Genomic DNA, 23,910 nt, shown 5'->3' with positions numbered 1-23,910 from the left:
AAACCTTTTTTTTGGGTCGAAAATGGCAGAAATGACGTCACTCCGACGTCATTAGCGGCCAACCTATCATAGCCTTTGGAAAAAAAATTGGTCACAATGTGCAATAGCTGTTCACGGGAAGGTACAGAAAGTTTGGTGACGATCGGCGCAGTGGTTCTGGAGATATATCGAAAAAAAACTAAAGGGGGGGGGGGCAAAAAATGCCCCCCACCGCCTGGAAGGTTGAAGTACAGGGTGTCCGGAAATAATTTGCCGCTTGTTCATTCAGCTTTGACGTTCTTTCGAATGCCGCTTACCGCGTGTCGCTACGTGGCCCAGGAGCCGAGTTGGATGGGGAGGGGGGGGGGTGTTCAGACACCCCCGACCCGGCGCGGAAGTTGAGGAGCATCGGCCTGGCGCGGGTTAAAACACTTGTCCAGTAGTGTCAGAGTGCCGAATTTGGTGTGCCTAGGTCGAAGATTTCCGAAATTGGAGAATGCCTCCTGAAAACATATTTTTCGCCACTAGCACGTGCATTTCGCACCCCCGTAACGAGCACACCATATCCCGCGCTGGGGGGGGGGGGGGCGTTTTTCGCCAATAACTTCTAAACGCGTTACGCCAGCGACGTCAAACTTTGAGCGCCTTATCATACATCAATTTAAGACGTTTCCTGAAAATTGGAGCGAAATCCGTCAGACAATTTTTGAGAAAATGACGTTTTAGTGACTTCATGTTCGCCATTTTCGCCTCAAAAACGGCAAAATTTCAAACGCCGCTAACATCTTCATTTTTAAAGGAATCAAGACTTAACAAGAAAAGGTTACACGTGATTCTACTTTGTCTATCAAATGGCTATCTGGGTTTTTTGAAAATTTTGGAGTTAGGCCCATTTTTTTTCTTAAAAAACTGACTTTTGAGAAAATAATAAAAAAAATCCAAAATTTTGAGTGTATCGTAAAAACCAGAATATATGTCAGAGAAGTGGGCTATGTGCACCTACATACCAATTTTTAGAAGAATCGGTTCAAAAATGTGGGAGTTATTTAAAATTTCATGACGTCACGACACATAACATTTTTGAAAAATGATTTTTTTTTAAGTTCTAGACCTCGTACGGAAACAAAAATAGCACCATTCGATTTGCCGTGAAAAGCTGCATCAGATAGACAGCTTTTTAGGCCTTAACAACCAACTTCAAAATTTGACCTCACTTGACCTCACCTTGACCTGACCTCGACCTGAAATTCATCCAGAGATGGTCCATATCACTTATTGAGTGTGCCTATTGAATTCTATGAATAAAATGACCCATAAAACACGTGTCGCACATGTCCTTTTCTATATTTTGTTTTTGGTGACCTGACCTGACCTGACCTGACCTTGACATTGACCTTTGAATGATATTGTATGCAATGAATATTGTCTTGGTAGCCTAAGATGACGTTTTGGGCGATCAGTCTCAGTCCATTCTTCGTCGACTACGGTGCAAGGCCGATACTGTAGAAACTTGCATTTTGTACCCTTGACCTGGCCTTGACCTGACCTCCGACCTATATAAGCAAAAAAAAATTGGGCTCTTAACCCTCGCCGGACCTATTGGTTTTCTACATACGCGCCGGCCGAGGGGGGGGGGGGGGGGGCGGGTACGATCTCCCTCGCCGTTTCGCCCCTGGTGGAGCTAGCGCGTCACAGAAAAAACGAGCGTGTGCGCCGTTACGAGACGCAGAGATTGGTACCCGATTTTAAGGTCCTAGGTCAACCGGTGACCTCTGAGGTCAGGTCAAATGCCCCAAGGAACGGTTCAGTTTTTGGTGAATAACTTCGCCAAAAACGGACGCAGAGCCGCGATTTTGGCAGCATTGTGTTCGCCTCGATCAGGCGCGTCGAATGATATATTTTTTGTTCGGGTCAGGTCAACTTAAGGTGTTGACCTCAGGTCAAGGTCAGGTCAGCACCCCCAGGTCACGAAGTTGGTCGAAAGAGGTCATGTCGCATATCATTCGATTCGGCAGGTCTTCCTGAGTCCATTGGTGGCTTTCCCGACTCGATAGCTTAATTTGATCGGGAGGTATTGACGAAAAACTAATATGACCTTGATGACGTCATAAATGACGTCACGCAAGGTCAACATCGCAAAAGTGACGCATCTAACTTTGCAAGGAGTGCATCAAATCACGATTCTGTGTGCTTGAGATAGTTGGAGATCGTTCCCGGCGCCAGAATAGCAGTTTTAATTTTTTCCCATTGACTTAGTATATGGTGAGGTCACGAAAATGACCTGACCTCATATGACCTTTAGGAAAAATCCGAGATATAGAAGTTGCCAGACTCGTAAAGGATATTAGACCCTGCAGGTTTCATTTCCCTGTGAAAGCTGTTCTGGCAGTGAGGGCGTTGCGAAGTTGCGACATCTGAAGACCGTGCAGAGGTTCAATTATGACGCCATAGGTCAGTGACCTGACCTGACCCAAAAATGCGGTTGGTGTCAAAAGATCCGGCTTGAATCAAAGGTCAGGTATGCCAAGTTTCAGCTCTCTATCGCCAGCGTGTTCGGAGCTATCGCAAAAAAACCTATGGGGGGGGCAGCACCCCCCTCGGCCGGCGAGGGTTAAGATTTGCCTTGTTGAGAGCTTTCGATTGCCGTTTTCCCCGTCTTCCTTTCTACGACCATCGGTTCGGAAGTTAGACAGGGGGGGGGGGGCAGAATCTGCCCCCCCCCCCCCCAGCAGGTCGCGTATGGCTGAATAGCCCAGCGGGGCGCGGAATATGTTAGTGGCCGAGCACCGGGACATGTGACCTGCAGACTTGGCGCCTGTGCTTCCCTCCGTTTGACTTGAAGCGTCGCTGAAAGATTTTTGCCTTTCCTGAGTTTGTCGGCACTTCTATAGAGCCTTGGTCGGCACGTGGCACGCGCCACGTGACACTGGGTGATCTGAGGCATGCACCCTCACCTGCCTCAAGGCATTACGCGTCGAACGGTGCCACCAGCATCTCGATCCGATCATCCGTTTAGACGCAATTCCAATTGTATTGGCTCGATGACGTTTCAGAACACGTTTTTTTTTTTGACAACGCAAGATGGCGCCTTGTCGGCTTCACTATCTTCTATAGGAGGAGCATTGGGATTGTCAGTCCAGTTTATTTACACGTCCGTGTCCTTGTCTCTGGCTCTGCTATACAGTTACTACATAACAGAAATGCATAGAAATGCATAAAAAAATTTGCTGTTCGCTGGTTGCCGAACATAACGAAGTACATGGCGAGCAGCACATGAGGTAAAACACCCCACGGGGCTCTTAACCACCCGACCTACTGGGCCGTTTTACCCAACCGCGTAGTTCGGTCAGAGAACAACGCCTTACGCTCAAGCCAGATAACCTTAACACGAGCCAACCCGGCACTCACAACATCGAAAAATGCTTTAATTCGGAGATATGGAATTTCAAACTTGCAGTTTTCGGATTCTAAGGGGCTAATGCATTGGAATGCCCCCTTAGAATTTGTGACGTCAGCGGATATCTAACGATTTTTAAATCTTAGATTAAAACCATCGTTAACACGTGGTGGTATACAGTGCTTTGCGTGCAACGTCTGCCTCACTTCGAGGCTGCCAAATTATTGCTTCTAAATAAGTCGCTATGAACAGCGGAGATCCCAAAATGCAAACAAAAGTAAAAGCCCAATATCTTGAAAACCAGTGAATATTTTCTGGTGAAATTTGGTAGATATTCGTTTTTGATCTTTCCGAACCAAGGGACATCACTTTTATGCCAATTCATTAACTTTTTGAAGATAGGAGGGTCCCTTTAAGGCCTGGCTACACTATCCGTTTTATGCCTGCGTTTTTTCGGGTTTGCGTGTTTTGCGTAATATCGTTCTAGAATAAAAAACGATATTACGTTTATGTGACGCTTTTCATATAAGATTTTAGTTGATATAAGAGATATATTAGCTTTTGTGCATAACTTATGCACAAGTCACAAGTAATGTAAAAGTTATATTATTTATAAGCTTTTTTTCTAGAACGATATTACGCAAAAAACGCAAACCCGAAAAAACGCACGCAGAAAACGCATAGTGTAGCTGCACTGCTAGGCCTTTAGACAATATTTGTTCAGAATAGGTAGTCGTCAAGCTGATACCATGTAACCATAACAGAACGCCTTAATGCAATATCAGGCGACAAAATATAAAAAACTCATAAAACACATTCTTGGCTATATCTCCAAAAAAAGTCATCACAAGTTCTTTTAAGTCTGCTCATATAATGATCATATAGTGCACTTTAAGAGCAGAAGATCTTTGTTCAGAGCTTTACCATTGCCGAGAGACGTCGGTGAGGCGTTTTATCTCGGCCCATTTTTCTGGTCCTGCCCCGGGCCTTTGCTTTTCAATTGTATAACTCAAACAATTGTAAATACAAGTTTTTAGTGAAAGAAGCCTCTGATTGTTTTTCTTCATGTGCTTTTTATATAAATAACTCTTCCCGAAAAAAAACTTATTGGGAGGCAAATGAAGCTCTTTGCACAGCATTACTGTCCCCAAAAAGGAAATTGTAAATGGCTCAATGCCCTATTTTCGAGAAGTTTCAATTTCAACGAATAAGCTGCAGCATTGGGACGGGTCAAGCGCTGACCAAAGGGCGGGGGAGGGCATATCAAGCGTTTTACACTGGCAGGGGTCGGGCCAAGCGCTTTTCCGGGTCAGCGATCATGTCAAACGCTGCTGCGTGGCAGCGATCAGATCAAACACTGTTTAGCGGCTGGGTGAGGTGAAGGTCAAACAGTGCCCAGTGGCAGAGGGTCAGCCACTGGCTAGTCACTGTTGGTGGTCCGATCACACACTATCCGGGCAGGGCAGGGGTCAGACAGAGCTTAGCGGCACAGGTGAAATCAAACAGTTGTTAGCAGCAAGAGTGCAGCCGAGCATTGCCCGATGGATGGGTCCGGTCAATCGCGGTCTCCTGGCGGGGTCCGGTCAATCGCGGTCTCCTGGCGGGGTCCGGTCAATCGCTGTCTCCTGGCGGGGTCCGGTCAAAAGGTCAAATACTGCCGGCAGTGGCGGCCGTTAGGCTGAGCGCTGTCCGATGCCGGGTGTGTGCGACTCACCAGTCGGCGGCACGAACGCAAACAGCACCTTCCAGAACACAGTGATGAAGTGTAGCACGTAGTCGGCGCAGCCGGGCATCCGCGCGCCGGCCGCGCCCGCCTCCTTGGCCTCGTCGCCGCCGTCGTCGTCCCCTGCAGGGCAATGCCACAGGTCAGGAAACATGCTGCCTAGTTCAACATTTTCCAAATCACCGGCACATAAATCGAGAACAAATACAGCTAAAGCGCTGCGGAAAAGCGCATTCGATAGCTCTTTTAACCATCTTTCTGGTATGTGCCTTCCGATTTGACCTCAGATCAACGGTTTAGCATCCAGAGGGCAAATACTAAAAATATAGTGGTTTTTACGAAAAAATGTTTGTCAATAACTTGACTCAAGAGAGTCGCGACATCACTTTTGCCAGCATCGGGTTCCACTTGTCGATACGCGTCGAATTTATTATAATCTGAACTTGAAAGGTCAACTTGAAAATTTGGCCTTATGTCAAGGTCATGGCCTAACCGCTCACCCTCTATGGGTGCCACTGTATTTCTGGCTTGGTTTTTGGGGAGATTGATAGTTTTTCGATTCTTTATTTGTAGTGAGCATCTTGGCAAACCATTGAAAAAAAAACACGCTGATGGGGAACTCGTCCCGATTAGCGAACGGGGAAGGTCGCTAATAAGTCAATGGGTTTAGGGGAGAGTGGGGCACATTCGTGCAAAAATGGATAAATCCATACCTATATCTGTTCTTTGGTTGGTGCAAGGGTAAAACTGTTGATTGTAGCATTAAAAGGAACTATTACAGATATTTTGCCTCTTTAAAAGTTTTCCTCTAAAATTATCGCGTCTCTTAGGAAAAATGACTTTTAACAACACTGAACGTTTGCACGAAACTGCCCCAGGTATGGAGCACTTCCGTGCACCCTGCAAAGTTCGAGGAATTACCGAGCATTACCAGAAATTTACCAAAAGAAATTGGCAGGGGGTCATTTCACTAGATTCCCTTCGACAATAATGCATTGCACAACAACTGTAAGAAAGAATTGGCTGGCAACGAGAATGTGCCAACTGCCGGCCATCGACCTGCCTCCATGACCTCGCCGAGGTCGCGTGAATTACTTGTCACGACGTCGCAAGCAGCCGAGACTGAGTCAAGCGAGCGTCATAAGTGAAACCTACTACAGATAAAGTCATAAATCGCAAAAACGAAAAAAAAAATGCACGAATGTGCCCCTAGGCAGTTCGTGCACGAGCCTGCCCCACAACGGTAATTGTACCTAATATATTTCAAAATTTCTTGTTGGAAAATGACATTTTTTCAACAAACAATTTTGCAGCAGTTCCGTGAATAGAGTGAGCTTCTTCGCCGCCAATTTAAAAAAGCTGAACCACATTTCAGAGTCAGGATCACGAAAATGGATGTTATGGAAAAGGTTTGGAAAGTGCACGAATAATACAACTTTGCGTTTTTATCAAGCATGATAACAGAAACATTGTTGTTTTCTACACTGAACGAAGGGCGACAATGATAGACATATTTTCATAATTTACTTCGAGCTCGGGCAGTCACTCATGTTCCCATAAACTGCTGAAAACGAATGTACCCCATGCACGAAAGTGCCCCACTCTCCCCTACATGTGAGTTTCTGTAAGGAACGAGCTCTACTCAGCCACACATATCTCATCTCATATATTTAACACATTCATTCAAAACAAACAATCGGTGTCACCTCGATTGGCGCAAAAGTGGCGCAAAAGTGCCGGAGCACTTAACTCGGGGCGCCTCTCGAGTACTTACAATCGCGCTGGGTGCCGCTCACAGCCTTACAGCCGCTGCCCGCCACCGCGCAGGCCGCTCCCAATAGAAGTACTCGTAAAGGCGCCGGCGCCAGGGGCAGCGCTCTGTGACGACCGGTGTCAAAGGATTGGGCGTTAGGAATAGGTGGCAGGATGGGAAGGAGAAGCAAAGCGTTTGGTGGCATAGATGAATTGGTACACCGCCCGTGCTACCTCGAATTCGTCCTTGGGTCGTACCGTATTACCGTGTAGTATGATGTCTAATTGCTCCTTGTGTGACTAAATTGTGTATGTCAATGCCTGTTATACCATTTATTATCTTTGTCATTCTTTCTCTTTCTTGTGTGTATTTTGGACGTTTTAGTAAGTAATGTCCCATGTCCTCGTTAATTCTGCCTTGACAGTGGTTGCGATGTGGGATTCAGTTTTTTATTTTGAAATAAATGGGACTTTAACTCTGATATCCCAACCCTCAGACGAGTTAGAAGTGTGTTTTCCATTTTCGAACCATATATGTAATACTTTGGTTGTTTTTCTACATTTAAGTGAGACTTGAGATGTTTTTTAAAAGTGAGTAAAGTTCTGGTCTCCCTCAAGTTCTCTGGCAGATCATTTATTACTTTAATTGTACTAGGAAGAAACGAGTTTTTCAATGGACAGGTTTTGGGATAGTTTATTGTTAGAGTTTTTATTGTGAGAGTTACGAAGTGGTCGGTTGTTATTTCTTCCATCAGGGGGCAATAGTTCTTTGATATATGTTGGAGTATCGTCGAGCGTCAGTCGTTGGAAAAATACAATCTTATGCATTTCACGTCTTTTCTTTAATGAAGTCCATACTAGTTCTCGTCTGAGATTGTCTGTCGGAGTTCTAAATAATGTCGCAGTCACAAGTCTGGCCCCTCTGTTCTGAAGTATTTCAAGTCGTAAAGTATCGTGTACTGTTTTTTTTGTGCCCGACCCGGGCTTTTTTTGTCGTTAATAGCACACATTCATACTGGGTTAGTACATTATATACAGGGAGTATGAGAAATCAGTTAGTTTGCAAACTCCCTAGGTAGTTTGCAAAGCCCCTAGTTTGCAAACTCCCTAGGATTGTTGCAAACTACCTAGGTTAAAATACGAGTACAATATGTAGATAAGATGCCTTTTATGTCTTCATCATTTTTCTGTATCTTCAAAGCTGTAGGCGTGACAGCTCTTCTCGCGAAGCTCTTTTTTTTGTCGAAAATGGCAGAACATGACGTCATTCTGAGTTCCGACTTCATTTGTGGCCAACCTATTATAGCCTCTGGATTTTTTTTTTTTTGCCACAATGTGTAAAATTGATACCCGGAGAAGTCCTGAAAGTTTGGCGGCGATAGCTGCAGCCGTTTAGGAGATATTGACGGAAAAGGACAGGAGGGCGTTTCGCCCCCCCCCCCCGTTTCCTACGAAGCACGGGTTAGAAAGCAGGATGTCATCTTTAGTCAACCCAACTTCCACCCGATCCTGGTAGCCAGCAGTCGACTGCCCTGAGCTTGACAGGTCAGGTCAGTGTGTGCTTGCGGGATACGGATGAAAGGCGCTGTCGGGTCACGGCTGGTGGACGGTGCTCAGTGCAGGCGGGTCGTAATTCCAATGGAATTTTCGCAATTCCAAAATTTTCGGTTCCGATGGACACCACTAATCCCTACCTACGAGGTGAGCATGGCGGCGACCATCTTACCTGCCGAAACTGTCACCGCCTCGATGAACTGTTCCTTCCAAGAGGACGTGCTGACCAGGAACGACGCGTTGGCCCGCTGCACCAGCTTGTCGACGGTGTTCTGCAACACAACGCCGGCCGTCGGCGACCATTGACACCACAGCACAGTGTCACGGCATTGGCACACAACCACAAAAGCGCGGTCGTTCACAAAAAGTCAGACACCGACTCAACCTACCAGCACATGAGCACTGATAGCGATACCGACACCGATTCTAACACGGACACCGACACTGACACGGACACCGACACGGACACAGACATAACTATACACAGACACCGACACACAGACACACCGACACCGACACGGACACAGACACCGACACTGACACGGACACAGACATATACACAGACACCGACACCGACACCGACACCGATACGGACATGGACACCGATACGGACACTGACACCGATACGGACACTGACGTCTGACACGGACACGGACACCGATACGGACATGGACACCGATACGGACACCGACACTGACACCGACACGGACACGGACACGGACACAGACACCGATACGGACACTGGCAATGACACGGACACAGACACGGACACGGACACGGACACGGACACCGATACGGACATGGACACCGACACGGACACTGACACGGACACAGACACCGACACGGACACGGACACCGATACGGACATGGACACCGACACTGACACCGACACAGACACACAGACACACCGACACCGACACCGACACGGACACACCGACACTGACACTGACACGGACACAGACATATACACAGACACCGACACACAGACACACCGACACTGACACGGCCACCGACACTGACACGGACACCGACACTGACACGGACACAGACACCGACACTGACACGGACACGGACACGGACACGGACACCGACACTGGCACTGACACGGACACGGACACACCGACACTGACACCGACACGGACACAGACACACCGACACTGACACCGACACTGACAGACACTGACACGGACACTGACACGGACACCGACACCGACACGGACACGGACACTGACACTGACACTGGCACGGACACAGACACACAAACACTGAAACTGACACCGACACACTGGCACCGACACCGACACGGACACCGACACCGACACAGACATATACACAAACACTGATACACAGACACACCGACACCGACACGGACATATACACCGACACCGACACAGACACTGACACCGACACTAGCACTGACACGGACATAGACACCGACACTGAAACTGACACCGACACACTGACACTGACACTGTCACTGACACCGGCACACTTACACCGACACTGACACTGACACCGGCACACTTACACCGACACTGACACTGACACTGACACCGCCACCGCTACCAGCACCGGCACCGTTGTCGACGGGACCTACCATACGACCTTGCTCGCGCCCGGCTCACCGCGGATAATTTGAGCTGAAAGTTGAACGTGCCGCAGTTAGATAGATGCCACCACGGTCGTCCCGGGTCTAGCGTGTCCTCCTCTCGCCAGTTATCAGCTGGCTAAGAACGGGGTCAAACGACGTGGAGCTTCCCGGCCGTGAACTCGCTGTCACCGATTAGGATGACAGCGACTACTAGGATTCATACATACGCTTTATACACTAGGCGACACTAGACACTATAGTATGCATGACGCTGGGCGACACTAGGCCAATAGTCATCGCTCCACTGCCAACTACATAGATTCGCTTGGCGACGGTGCGCGCGCTAGCCTATCGAAAAGGCTGCGGGCTCCACGCAGTGGTCCTGGGCCACTCACACGGGGGGGGGGAGGTAGGGGGTAGGGGGGGGTTCAATGTCACACATACGGACGCTGGGACGAAGCCGCGCAGAGGCGGCAGGGGCAGTGGACAGCGCGCTCACCTTAAACTCCTTGCTCTCCTTGACCCTGATTTGTGCGCGCACGGCGTCTCCGAGCCGCGGCCGGCCGAGCAGCGCCACACGCTGCTGGTCGGTCAGCTCCGCCGCCGGCCGGCGCTGCAAATCCAGCACGGCGCCTGCGTCCGCTGTCAGCGGCGGCACGGGGAGCGTCAGCGGCGCCACGGGGAGCGTCAGCGGCGCCACGGGGAGCGTCAGCGGCGCCACGGGGAGCGTCAGCGGCGGCACGGGGAGCGTCCGCGGCGGCACGGGGACACAAGAGAAAAACTACACGATCCTTTCATTCCATACAGCTTATGTTACACAATTTTGAAACTCGGTGTATTGCATGAGGGCATCAGTGCAAACAATTTACATATTTCGTTTTTTCTCTGTGACCTGTGAGTGACCAGATCAAGTTCGTGATCTCACCATTGCAAAACAATAGAGGAAAAGTAAAAATGACCCCTGCATAGAACAAATGCGTCAAAACCACAAGATCTGTTCGGAGCATTGCTCAAGAACAGCGTCTAAGAACAGCGTCACAATATCAAAACCACCGTCGAATGTGTCAAAAGCCGAAAACCAGGGGATTGGGATACTGGATCTAAAACTGTGGTTTCATCACATAGCGGTAAGAATGGACATCTCCCATGAGCGAGCTGGCGACATTCTGACTAATGCGTATGACATGAGAAAGGTGTCTGCTTCTTGAGTCTCGTTCGTTTGCCCCAGGCGGAAAAGAACGCGACAAAACACGAGTAGGTACTAAAATGTGAGGTTGTTTGAAGCAGACTTTGGAAATTTCAAGTAGTTGCGTCGGACAGAAGCTCGCCACATCGGCATTTGGCAGCGGCAGAGTTGGCCCCTCTAAGTGATCCCACTCAGCAGCGGATTCGCGACAGTGATTCTCCTGTGCCCAGTACAAATCTGCGGTATTGGCCCAAATCTGCTGCTGGTAGACGGACATACGGCGAATCCGCCGTCACCAGCAGCATATTCGGGCTGGCCAAGGACTGGCTAATAGCAGCGGATTCGCGAGCATCAATCTGCTGCTAGACTGACGAACATAGCGTAGCTCCTATTGCATCTCTACAGGCGGCGGCGGCGGCGGCGGCGGCGCAAGGGGGCAGCGCCCACACTCGCTGCAACCTCTGGATCCTGCCACAAAGGAGAGCGGACCACGCCGCCGCCGCCGGCCGGCGCAGGCAGCGGCGGGCGCCAGAGCCACTTACGCAGACGGCCGGTGAGCGTCCCCGGGGGCCCAGCCGGCGCCGCACAGAGCACGTGAAGCGGAATCAGTGGGCGGTACAGCGAGCGGCCTCAGCACGGCGGAATCAGTGGGCGGTACAGCGAGCGGCCTCAGCACGGCGGAATCAGTGGGCGGTACAGCGAGCGGCCTCAGCACGTGAAGCGCAATCAGTGGGCGGTACAGCGAGCGGCCTCAGCACGGCGGAATCAGTGGGCGGTACATACAGCGAGCGGCCTCAGCACGGCGGAATCAGTGGGCGGTACAGCGAGCGGCCTCAGCACGGCGCAGCACAGCAGTTCGGTCCCCCGACAATACCAGCCCGCAGCCACTCGCACCGAGTCCATAGCTAGATACGCATCTCCGCTAGCTCGCTCTACTACATACACGTCCGTCGTTTCCATCCTCAGGATACTGAAATCCTTCTCCTCCACGCCGCAACCCCCACTCCGGGCTGGACAGGCAACTTTATCCCATGCTGGCTGCTTGGAGCATGTCCCATGCGGACATGCTCCAAGCAGCGGTCCCTTGGAGCGGCAACGCTGCTCCCGAGGGAGCACACCCGTGGCCGGGTGCAATGAGTACCTTGGGGCTGGTCGTCCTGTCCTTCGGAGCGGGCTCAGCCCCGGTGACTCACTAGGGTGCCCGCCCAGACCAATGTCTCCCCCTAGTTCCTATCATCCCTCCGGCCCTGAACTGGTGTAAATAGACCGCAAGGGCCTAACCCAACAAAAGAAGACTCGCTCTACGTTTCTCCATGATCACGAGGGTCGACGGTCTCGTTAGCGGATAGGAAGCGGGCCTCCATCGTCTACTAGAGCTGCGGGAAGTCGCCCATCCCGGCACACCCACCTGAGAGGAAGCGAGGCTCCCCGAGCTCCACATAGAAGAGCACGTCCTTTTCGTAGCTGTCCTCCTCGATAATGGGTATGTTGATGTACTGCCTGTGGACAGGACAGCGAATCAGTTGAACTGGACAAAGAATCAGCAGCCAGCCACATTCGGCAGTAACCGTGACAGCGCGGCGCACAGGACCACATTGGACCGTGACAGCACGGCACACAGGACCACATTGGACCGTGACAGCACGGCACACAGGAGCATTCAGTCCAGTTCATTTTAATTGAGTAACAGAAACAAAGCAATTAATGTGTTCAGTTTAGTATCGGCGCAAAAGATACTTAATTTTTTTTCAATCAATTTTTCAATGACATTTCTGAATACACGGGCGGGACCACCGTGGGGCAGTGGGGGCAAGACTATGTGCTTGCCCTCACTAAAATTTCTCAAATTATGAAGGTGTCTATGTTCCAGAGTAGTCATAATATCGAGACCTGCGTTCAAACTAAGTATCTTCCTGTATGAAGACGACCGAACAAACACGAATGACGATTATGTCACTATGTAATTGTGTTCCTTCTTGTCTGTCTGTACACTGAAGATGACCTTTAATAAAGTCGATACGTTTGGAAATAAAAGTTTTTTTTTTGTCATATTATCATGCTTCTATTGATCCTGAAACCATCACGCGAACAGGGCATACTGGATCGGAAAATTGCATCCGTGATCCATCTTCATGTCCCTGAGGTCATCTCAGGTCATGTGAGGTATCCAACAGTTTTTTTACGATAACGTTAGAAATAGACATGCTAGAGGGATGTATATACCTTAGATACATTCAGCCCGACGATGCGAATCGATTTACATGCAACGTGACCTTTTCCGTGATCTTAGCCAGGGGTCGAATTTTGAAGTTGACCTTTCAGGTCAACTTTTAGTTCAATCGACGCATCTCAACGAGAGAAACGCAATGCCAGTAAAATGAATACTTTACAAGCTTGGTGCCAAAACCTTTGCAGGAAAACGTGCTTGGAAAGAACGTCAAATTTTGAGTTTTTGTCCTCCCCCAACCAGTACGTCGCTGACTCGCTAGGGACGAACAGTGGGAAACGTCGGGTAGCTTGGGATTAGCTTTGGTTTGCCAATTGGAACAAAATAGATATATTTTTTACTAGAGTGTGACTGCAGTCATGTTCGGCAGTGGGTCGATCGGCAGCGGTCAGCGCCCGGTGACCGTAGCCCGGAGCGCTGTGACGTCACACGCGGGACGTCACACGGTCAGCGCCCGGTGACCGTAGCCCGGAGCGCTGTCACGTCACACGCCTGACCTAGCGCTCGGGCGGGAGACGGGCCGCCGCGGCTGTGGCCGAGCGAGTGGGCGCAGACTGGAACGGTCTGTGACTTTCTTTCTCGGCGTCATGGCGTCTTTGTTATTAACCGTTCGTCACTGCAATTTAACGTTATATTCCAATGTCCGACCTTTTATTTTCTATGGATACAAACCAGCAGCCGACACTACATTTTCTGGAAAGCCGGTAAAAAGCCCATCTGAGTAGCTGCATGGACGTGTGCTTCGTACTAAGCTGGACGCAGCGTCTGCACAGGTGGCCACATCTGATGACATGTCTGTGAGGGGAGGTGTTACCCGTCAGCAGAGGAGGCAGAAGGTCTGGTGGGACAAACAGCGGAAGGTCTGGCGGCGCGGAACAAGCAGCAGTACATACACTCACTCGGCCACGGCCGCTACCCGTCTGCTAAACGATGCGACGAGGCTGGAAAAACGTGATCGTTCCTCGCGGGGACGGGCATCAGCTCACCGCGCTCCCAATCGCCAGGAGCCCAACCCAGTCTCCGCAAGGGACGGTCACGTTTTTCACAGCCTCGCCGCACCGTGAGGCAGACGGACCGCGGCCGTGGCCGAGCGACTGGTCGCGCTGGATTGGCTTATGACTTTCTTTCTCGGCGTCACTACGTTCTTATGTTATTGTCTCGCATCATTAAACGTTTAACCCTCGCACTTATACGGGGTCGAACGGACCCCCTCGGTTTTCCGTGACTTACTCACGCAAAAAGCGGCTGATCGCGACGAAGCTTTCAGTATCGAGTCAATCAATGCCACACATACCCTCAAAGTTTTATGACGCTGACCCAAATGACCTTTGACCTGTGACCTATTTATCGAGACCATGTTTGGTCGGAATTGCGATTGGGCGTATGTCGGCTCACAATATCCGTGTTTGCAGTTTTTTGTAGTTTTAAGCGTTCAAACATGTGAAATAATGTTGATCCCATGCATTATCCCTCGCCGGACCTATTGGTTTTCTACATACGCGCCGGCCGAGGGGGGGGGGGGGGGTGGGGCGGGTACGACCCCCCCCTCGCCGTTTCGCCCCTGGTGGAGCTAGCGCGTCGCGGAAAAAACGACCGTGTGCGCCGTTACGAGACGCAGAGATTGGTACCCGATTTTAAGGTCCTAGGTCAACCGGTGACCTCTGAGGTCAGGTCAAGTGCCCCAGGGTACGGTTCAGTTTTTGGTGAATAACTTCGCAAAAAACGGCCGCAGAGCCGCGATTTTGGCAGCATCGTATTTGCCTCGCTCAGGCGCGTCGAATGATATACTTTTTGTCCGGGTCAGGTCAACTTAGGGTGTTGACCTCAGGTCAAGGTCAGGTCAGCACCCCCAGGTCACGAAGTTGGTCGAAAGAGGTCATGTCGCATATCATTCGATTCAGCAGGTCTTCCTGAGTCCATTGGTGGCTTTCTCGACTCGCTAGCTCAATTTGATCAAGAGTTATTGACGAAAAACTAATATGACCTTGATGACGTCATAAACGACGTCACGCAAGGTCAACATTACAAAAGTGACGCATCTCACCTTACAAGGAGTGCATCAAATCACGATTCTGTGTGCTTGAGATAGTTGGAGATCGTTCCCGGCGCCAGAATAGCAGTTTTCATTTTTCCCCATTGACTTATAATGGTGAGGTCACGAAAATGACCTGACCTCATATGACCTTTAGGAAAAATCCGAGATATACAAGTTGTGAGACTCATAATGGATACTAGATCCTGCAAGTTTCATTTCCCTGTGACATCTCCTCTGGCAGTGAGGGCGTTGCGAAGTTGCGACATCTGAAGACCGTGCAGAGGTTCACTTATGACGTCATAGGTCAGTGACCTGACCTGACCCAAAAATGCGGTTGGTGTCAAAAGATGCGGCTTGGATCAAAGATCAGGTATGCCAAGTTTCAGCTCTCTACCGCCGGCGTGTTCGGAGCTATCGCGAAAAAAAAAAACCCTATGGGGGGGCGGCACCCGCCCCCCCCCCTCGGCCGGCGAGGGTTATGTAAGGGTCACGTGAAGGCAAGGTCAGGCCATTGACCTTTGATGACCTTGGTTCACTTTTCGAGTTTTATATGTTTCTAGGCTAGTTTTGGAGCTGATTTCAAATTTAGCATCCATTTGAACATTTACGAAGTAGCTTCGGTGCCTTCGTAACATGTTACGAAGCTGTCAGTGGCGGTTGACACCTACTACCGGGTGTTCATTAGCAAATGATATAAAGTACGTCCCCGCTAGAGGCACATAATGAGTATTTTAACATATAAACAGCACACCGTTAGAATGACAACTCTTGGACATTTGACATCACCCACACGAAACTCAGTTGTGACACTTGGTTTGTCTATAGGAGGTGCTCGAAATGCCAGCGCTTCCCCGCGTGGCATGCTCGGCCCGGCGCCGGATGTGCCGCGCCATTTGTCTCAGATGGTCGCCGACCATCCTACGGGCAAAAGTCTTCGGCCACTTATGAGCTGCTTGGAGCCAGAAGGTGAAGTTTAGGAAGGAAAAATCCGGACTGTAGGATGGCCAGTTGCTGGGTCCTTAGGAAGTGGAGAGTCTTGTCATTTTTTCCCAAAATCAACCCAATATCCATTTTTGCAAGTCTTCAGGAGGCCGGGAAATGTTTTTTGGAGTGTGTCGACAAATCGTAACGGCCGTCCTCTCCGCTGACAGCATGGTGTCGAGACTGGAAGCGTGCACCTTCTGGATCAGTCAAGCGGAAACATTGCTCAAATGGGTAATCTGGAGTGCCGAAAAGTGATTTGTGCTACAAACAGAAAGAATACAGTCTCCTAGTCAACAAGAAATCCACAGAAGCTGATTCCATGCAAGAATACGCACGGAGCGAAGGTCAAGGCCGAGCTTGCCGTGCGGAGAAGCGAAGGCACTTTGAGCACCTCTTGTACGCACACCAAGTATCACAGCTGATTTTCGTGTGCGTGATGTCAAACGTCCAAGATTTGTCATTCTAAATACGTGCTGTTTGTATGTTAGAATATATATCACGTGCCTCCGGCTGGGGCTTACTTTATGACATTTGCTAACCCGCGCCCTGGTGGGGTCTGTTTATACCGCGACCTGGTGGGGGGGGGGCTATTTTTTGCCCCCCTCGTATCTCCGAAACTACTGAACGGATCCACAAAATTCAAACGGCGTTCGAAAACCCAGTCAAATTTTTTTGAGGAAATCCAATTTCATTGACCTCAGGGTCACCGATGACGTCACAGGTCAGGTCAAAGATAAAATGTTTTGCCGATCACGGGTCTTCTAGATCTAGGGAATGCGCTATAACATCGAATAAATCGCATTTTATCGAAAATCAGCGATAGGGCGTCAGTTGCCTAGTGCATATGTTACTATTAGAGGTCACTGATAACACCAGGTCAGTTCACAGGCCAGGTCACCAAGGGTCAGCACATGAACCCAATTTTACTAGGGCTGTGTGATGCATGTTTTATGGCCAATTTTTCATTTCGAACTCAAGTCATTGGTGTAGATTATAAGACTATCACGGTTTAGGTCACTTCCTGGTGGAGGGCAGGTCAATGTCAGGTCAAAAAAGGTCAAATTTCAAAGTTGATATTTTTGCATAAAATGGCTATTGATTCGATGCAGCTCGTCACGGCGAGCTAATGGCGGTCTTTTTTGCGCTACGTGGTCTAGAATTGCTAAGATTGAGTTTGAAAATTTAACGTTATCAATTTTGAACAGCCTTTTCGCTATAACTTGGCCGAAAAGAGAGATATCGATCTAAAATTTGGTATGTGAATAGAAGTCGGTAAGGGCTATATTGAAAAGTCTGGAGGGGAGGGGGGCAAAAAATAGCCCCATCCCCACCAGGGCGCGGGCTAATGAGCACCCTGTATGAATACCCTATACTGGTTGACCAGTAGGGTGTTCATACCAGTAGGCAAGACGTCTACTGGTTGACCTGACCTGACCCAATCTAGCCTAAATGCACATAGACATCATTTGCGATCAAAACCAACATGAAATTATTGATCAGTACACCGAAATACCCCATCCAAGATGTATCCAAAAAAGTCCAAGATAAAAAAACTGAAAATTATTATTTAGAATTGAACTACAATTAGCCAACAAGATGAACAAGAGCCACCTCCAACGCAACTTTCCTCTCCTTACCTTTCCGAAGACATCTGCGTCTGATAACATTTTATCTGCTCAGAATATTTATAATAAATTGAAAATGTCTACTCTTTGTTTTTTACACCCTGCCTTAGGGGAAAAACGCGTAACGATTCAAATAAAGTATTTTATCTAGGTCCCACTTCGTCTGATTTGTTTACGCTTCCATTCAAATAAAAAACATGGTTGAAACGCTTTAGGTATCTCCTTGAAGTATGACGTAACTGATGTCAGCTGACAATGGGCAAGGAATAAGTATCCACCAGAGTTTGCTGATTATTTTGTTTGTGAAGTTCTTGGCTTCGGTGGGCGGGTATTTTTGGTCCGCCATTATTTTTCAGCTGACGGGATATTTTTGGGGGATGGGGAAATGGGGGATGGGGATGAATGGACGGGGATGGGGGAACTAGTCTATAAGTGCACACCATTCACACCTGAGAGCCTCAACTCATCACACAGGCTCGTCAGCCAGCGGCGCCCAGCCCGCCTTCCCTGGCCAGTGCAGCGGTGGTCGCGTCTTGGTGGCGCGGCTCCGTGAGAGGCAGATCAGTCTCCGAGCGGGCGCGGGACGCGGCCACACGCACACGGACGGCCACCGTACGGCGCCGCGCGGCCAGCGAGCCCACACAAATGCGCCGGCCGGCCCTATCGAGAATCAATCATACATTTAGCGGCTCCAGGCGCACAGATCGGGATCCAACCGTCTACGGTCGGCCGGGGTGCGCGACGCAGTGAGGCGTGCCAAATAGGGGGGCTAACTTTATGTGGGGGCTAACTTTAAGTCATTCTTTATTGATCACCCTGTAGCAGGGCGGTCATCAGCAGGAAGTCACCAATGGGTTTAAGGGTGACGGTCAATAGGAGGGCAGCAATGGTGAGCAGGACACCTTTGCCCAAGAGGGTGATATCGAACAGCGCCTGAAGGCGCCAGTGGGTATGAGGGCGGCGATCAACAGGAGGGTGCCACTGGTCCCAGTGGGTAGGAGGAAGCACGAGGGCGCCAATAGGTAGGAGGGTCTCGATCAACAATTAACAGGAGGGAGCCATTAGGTAGGGGGGCGCCAATGGGTAGGAGGGTGGCGATCAGCAAGAGGGTATCAGAAGGGAGGAGGGCGGCCATTAAAATTCCACAGAAGGGCGCGATAGGTCGGAGGGCGCCAATAAGTAGGGGGCGCTGACAAGCAGGAGAGCATTAATGGGTAGCGGGCCGGCGACCTACAGGAGGGCGCCTTTGGGTAAGAGGGCGCCGATTTATAGGAGGGCGCCGATAGGTAGGAGTATGCCGATCAAAATGAGCGCGCCAGTGGGTAGAAAGTAGAGTTGCAAAGTTTTCCCCAAAGGCTGCTACCGGCACCGCCCCGCCCCACAAAAATTTTCTGGGATACCGGCATGCTACCACGCCCCAAGCAAAAAAACCGAGGTCCATGTGTTACCCCTACCCTTAGCAATGGAAGTAGCAATGGAATTCTACCACAAAATGTATCTTGCAGTGGCTAATATTGCTGTTACACAATATGAGAGCCTCTTAGTGTCCAAATTTTGAATCCTATGCTGATAATTTTTTTTTTGCACAAAATCAAAAATACCGGCATGCTACCGGCAAGACATGCCAGATACCACGAAAAAACCTGCGGTAGTGAAAAATTACCGGCATGCCGGTAGTGCGGTAGGGAAATTTTGCAACTCTAGTAGAAAGGCAGCGATCAACAGGCTTACATAGATTGGCGACTACCGCTACGATCAGAGCGCTACAGCCTAAAGCGGCTGGAGCGCAGTTTTCCCTATAAACAGATCCTCCCAACAGGCGGCCATGGCTCAGTGCCCCCCCCCCTCCCCCCGCCTACGCCCCAGACTGGGTAGCCGGCAACCGAGCCCGGCGTGGCCACTTGGGCCCTGCACTTGGAGCTCGCGGAGACGGCAGTGCCGCGTCCCATCGGGAGCGGGGGCAGGCATGTGTGCGTGGGTTGGGTTGAGGTAAGGGGGCTGAGAGGTTGGCTTAGAGCCCCCCCCCCCCCGAGGTCGGCTTGGGGCCTTCGGAGGCCGGGATGAAATGTATTGAGCTGACCCAGGGTGGGCCTCTCAGCGAACCCCTTGGGCCCCTAAGTGCCCGTCAGGGACGGATACATGTGGAAATGGAGAGAAATGTGTCCGATAGAAATACATATAGGTAGGTACTCTGAGTTTGTCTGTATCGAGTGACCGTCAGCCTAGACGGAGAAGTGTTAGTAAGATTCAGCATAAGTTGGTTCAGACAAGGTCAGGACGATGTCGGAAGTGTTATTTCTATTATTAAACCTTTGTTCTTCGTTACAAAATAGGCAAATCTTTCACTCAACTAAGACGGAATACATATTTTTTTGCATTTTTCGTTTTTTTCTCTCATCGTTGAGAAGGCTAAAGGGTGAAAAATAAGTGGCCTAAAACCGGTGAGAAAACTAGAATCCTGTGTATCCTACGTCAATCTCCATCATGGATGACACCGGCAAATGTCAGGTGTGCCCCCCCCCCCCCGCCTGAAAGTAGTTCCCGCGCCACTGCATAAGTGTGGCGCATCAAAGCTAGGGGAGAGCCCTTTGTTGACCCTAGAAGCTCACAACCAGTTTACAAATTTGTAGCCATTTTGTATTGTTATTAGGACAGATACTTTGTTTAGGAAAAACATTTATTTAATTTGGAATAACATAATCAATCTTTTGCTAGCATCCTGTTTGAAATATTTCTGCTACCCTAAAAATTTTAATGAAACGACTGACAATTATTTTACAGTTAGGTTCATAGGGCTTGAGTGGTCAGGCCACCTAATAGGGCGTCTCGAAGAGTTTTCCCCTAAAAAATACATAGAACGCAAGTCACTTAGGAAACACTTGGGAACGGAAAACGAGCCGGAGCGTGCTGCCGGTACTCACTCGGTTTCGTTGTTCTCGAAGACCACCTCCCCCTGGCAGTGTTCGTAGTCCTTTCCGGGCTTGGCGGTGCCCTCGAGGGTGACATAGGGCACAGCCACGCGGCCGCGCGCGCCCGACCATCGGCAGACGCGCAGTGAGTAGGTGCCCACGGACTCTACGATCTCCACGTCCTTCTCGGCCACGGAGAACACGCCGCCGTGGTCATCGTCCAGAATCATCACCGTGGCGACGAACGGCGCCACCAGCCTCAGCTCGGGCACCGAGTGCCGGCGCACGGCGCTGCCGTTCGTCTGGCCCACCGGCGCGCCGTCTCGACTGGCCAGACGCAGGCCGCTCAGCTTTACGTAAAAGTGCTCGTCCTCCTCGAACAGATCGTCGTCTATGACCGATACACCGATCGTCTGAACACTCTCTCCGGGCCCGAAGAAGAGGGTGCCGGCGACGGCCACGTAGTCACTGCCGGCGCTGGCCGAGCCGTCCTCTGTGCGGTAGTCGACCAGCACGCACTGGTTCGGGTCGCCGCCCTCGCGACGCACTGTCAGCGCCAGCTCCCCGACGCTCTCCATCACAGTGTAGTGGCCCGGGTCGAAGAACACGTGGATGGCGTGCTGGCTGTCGTCCATCTTGACGTCATCGAGGTCGACAGTGCTGGCACGCCGTTCCGCCTGCAGCGCGCGCCGCATCAGATTCCCGCCTCCGGTGAGTTTGCGCGTGGCCTGGATTCGGTAGAAGGCGCGCGACTTGGGCCCCCTGTTGAGAACCTCCTCGCGTGCCATCAGCTCGAGCTGCTCCATCTCGAGGCTGGGGTGCAGCTGACGCAGCTTGCGCAGGATCCGAATGTACTCGCGTCGGTTTTCCTCGAACTCGCGCACCGCCTCGTCCACCTGCTCCTCGTCGAGCTGTTTGAGCTCGCCGCCCAACGGCCCGTGGCTGGGCCTGCTCAGCTCCAAACCTTCGCTCTCCACGATGACGCCACGCTTGTTGACACGGTAGTCCTTCTTCATGTACTTGTAGAAGAGCATGCGCCGGTCGGCGATGTAGGCGGTGGTCACGGTAGCCGGGAAGAAGAGCAGCGTCAGCAGGGCCTCCCACACGTCCACCACTCCGGGCGTGATCACCGCCAGGATCAGGTACAGCCACACGTAGGCGAAGATGGACCACGTAGCCGTCACGAAGAACACGCGCAGGTGTTTGATCTTGCGCACCTCCCCGTCGGGGATGACATACACACAAATGGCGATGATGACAAACAGGTTGAAAGCGGCGCTGCCCACAATAGTACCCGGCCCCAGCGCGCCCGCATCAAAGTTCTTGGCGTATATTTCAATAATGGAGAGGAGGATCTCGGGGGCCGACGAGCCCAGAGCCATCAGCGTCAGGTTGGCCACCGTCTCGTTCCAGACTCGCACAACAACAATCTGCGTCTCGCCGTTGGCCTTCTTGACGGTGACCTCTTTCTCCTTGGAGGTGATGACCTCGATGGAGGCCATGAAGCGGTCGGCTACGATCGACACGCCAATAAAAAGGTAGATGAGTGAGAGAAAGTAGACGAGCGCGCGCGCCAGCACATCTCCAGTGCTGAGGCTGTGCTGCGGCTCCCAGACGGGCAGCAGGAGGCCCGGCACGCAGCGCTGGGTGGTGTTGTCGGCCCGCGCCGTCACGGCCGCCATCAGCAGCAGCAGCAACAGCAGCGCCGGCGGCATGGCGGCGGTCGCGCTACCGCTCCATCACCGGCTCCACCACCACCTCGGCACCGAGCTCTCGCGGCGGTCCGACGCCCCACCACCTCTCCCGTCGGCGCACCAGGCCGCACTGCAGTGCAGTCGCCGCCGACACGCCCCGGCCCGAGCGCCAGTGACGTCACACACACATACACTTACACACACACATACATACATACACACCGAGCGCTGCGCTGGCGTGACGTCAGTCGCGTGACGTCAGTCGCAAGGCAGACCGGCTGGAATGCTGGTGTCCACTGCCGGTGTCCACTGCGGTGTCCCCTACGGCCGGTGTCCCTACGGTGCGTACGGAACCCCTAACCACGGCCAGTAAACACGCCGCTTAGGTGAAGAAGATGAGCCGAGACCTGCAGACAGACAACAAGGGCTTCAGCGACATGTCGGATAGCCCCCCCCCCCCTCCCCCACCTACACCCCCCGAACTTACACATGCATACTGCATGCACAAATTAGGTACAGCTAACGTTTTAAATACAGTTCTTTAGCGATTACCTACCAGTGGCGTAGCCAGAGAAAGTCAGAGGGTCAGCTACCCCCACCCCCCACCCCTGAAATATTTGTCAGGGGCCCATCGTAGTTGAGTCAAACATCCTTTAAAAATAAAATTCATCAGCTACCAGGGATTCCCAAATCCCCGCCTACTACAAGATTTGCTCGAAGACTGGAGACATTATATGTAAAATGTTACAGCAATGCACAATTACGCATGCATAATTCCATGTGACAGAATAGGGGTTTGTTGATCACCGTTGACAAATATTCGAGCATGTCGTCTTTTCGACCAGGGGCGTCGCCACGGTCCCCAAACTTGTACGGATACATTCCGTAGGCCATCACACTCGTCAAAGGCGTTAACTTATCCAACGATATTGTAATTTACATGTCTCCGAAACATATTGCCTTTTGCATGTTGTACCCAAAGGGAAATCAAATTTAGAAGAAAATAGTCAAAATAAACGACATAAGGCTGTTATTAAAATAAAGTTAACTGAGAAAATATGCAGGCGCCCCTGAAACAGGGGTTCGACGCCTAAAAATCGCTTATTTACTTATGCCTGGATCTGAGTGTGTTGAATGACGTAACCCGCGCCTGACAGGAACTGTTTTTGTCACACATCTTTACGCTTTTTCTGCACATGTTGTTAGAAGTTTCAGACCCCGATCGCTCGAGGTCAGGTCACAAGTCACGTCAAA

At 50.8% G+C, this 23,910-nt stretch overlaps 1 protein-coding gene across 5 annotated transcripts in view; it reads right to left on the bottom strand.

The window, feature by feature from the left end:
• The window catches only part of LOC122369514 (sodium/calcium exchanger 2-like), a 52,948-nt gene extending 29,885 nt beyond the window's left edge, over positions 1 to 23,063 (bottom strand). For 4 of the 5 annotated variants that reach the window (XM_043344308.1, XM_043344311.1, XM_043344310.1 and 1 more), the window contains exons 1-5: positions 20,975 to 23,055; positions 12,591 to 12,682; positions 10,496 to 10,638; positions 8,578 to 8,677; positions 5,091 to 5,222 (exon numbers count right to left, since the gene is read on the bottom strand). In XM_043344308.1, the coding sequence (XP_043200243.1) occupies positions 5,091 to 5,222; positions 8,578 to 8,677; positions 10,496 to 10,638; positions 12,591 to 12,682; positions 20,975 to 22,677 (2,170 nt within the window). In that variant the 5' untranslated portion in view covers positions 22,678 to 23,055. Of the gene's footprint in view, positions 1 to 5,090; positions 5,223 to 8,577; positions 8,678 to 10,495; positions 10,639 to 12,590; positions 12,683 to 20,974 lie in introns of all 5 variants that reach the window. The other variant, XM_043344309.1, reaches the window with a different exon arrangement.
• Between the last annotated feature and the right edge of the window lie 847 nt (positions 23,064 to 23,910).

The sequence above is a fragment of the Amphibalanus amphitrite genome, unplaced genomic scaffold (genome assembly GCF_019059575.1).
Source record: "Amphibalanus amphitrite isolate SeventyFive unplaced genomic scaffold, NRLGWU_Aamphi_draft 001044F_arrow, whole genome shotgun sequence".
NCBI classification, from domain to species: domain Eukaryota; kingdom Metazoa; phylum Arthropoda; class Thecostraca; order Balanomorpha; family Balanidae; genus Amphibalanus; species Amphibalanus amphitrite.
Note: the sequence above shows the minus strand (reverse complement) of the source record. Positions and strands in the feature narration are given on the sequence as shown.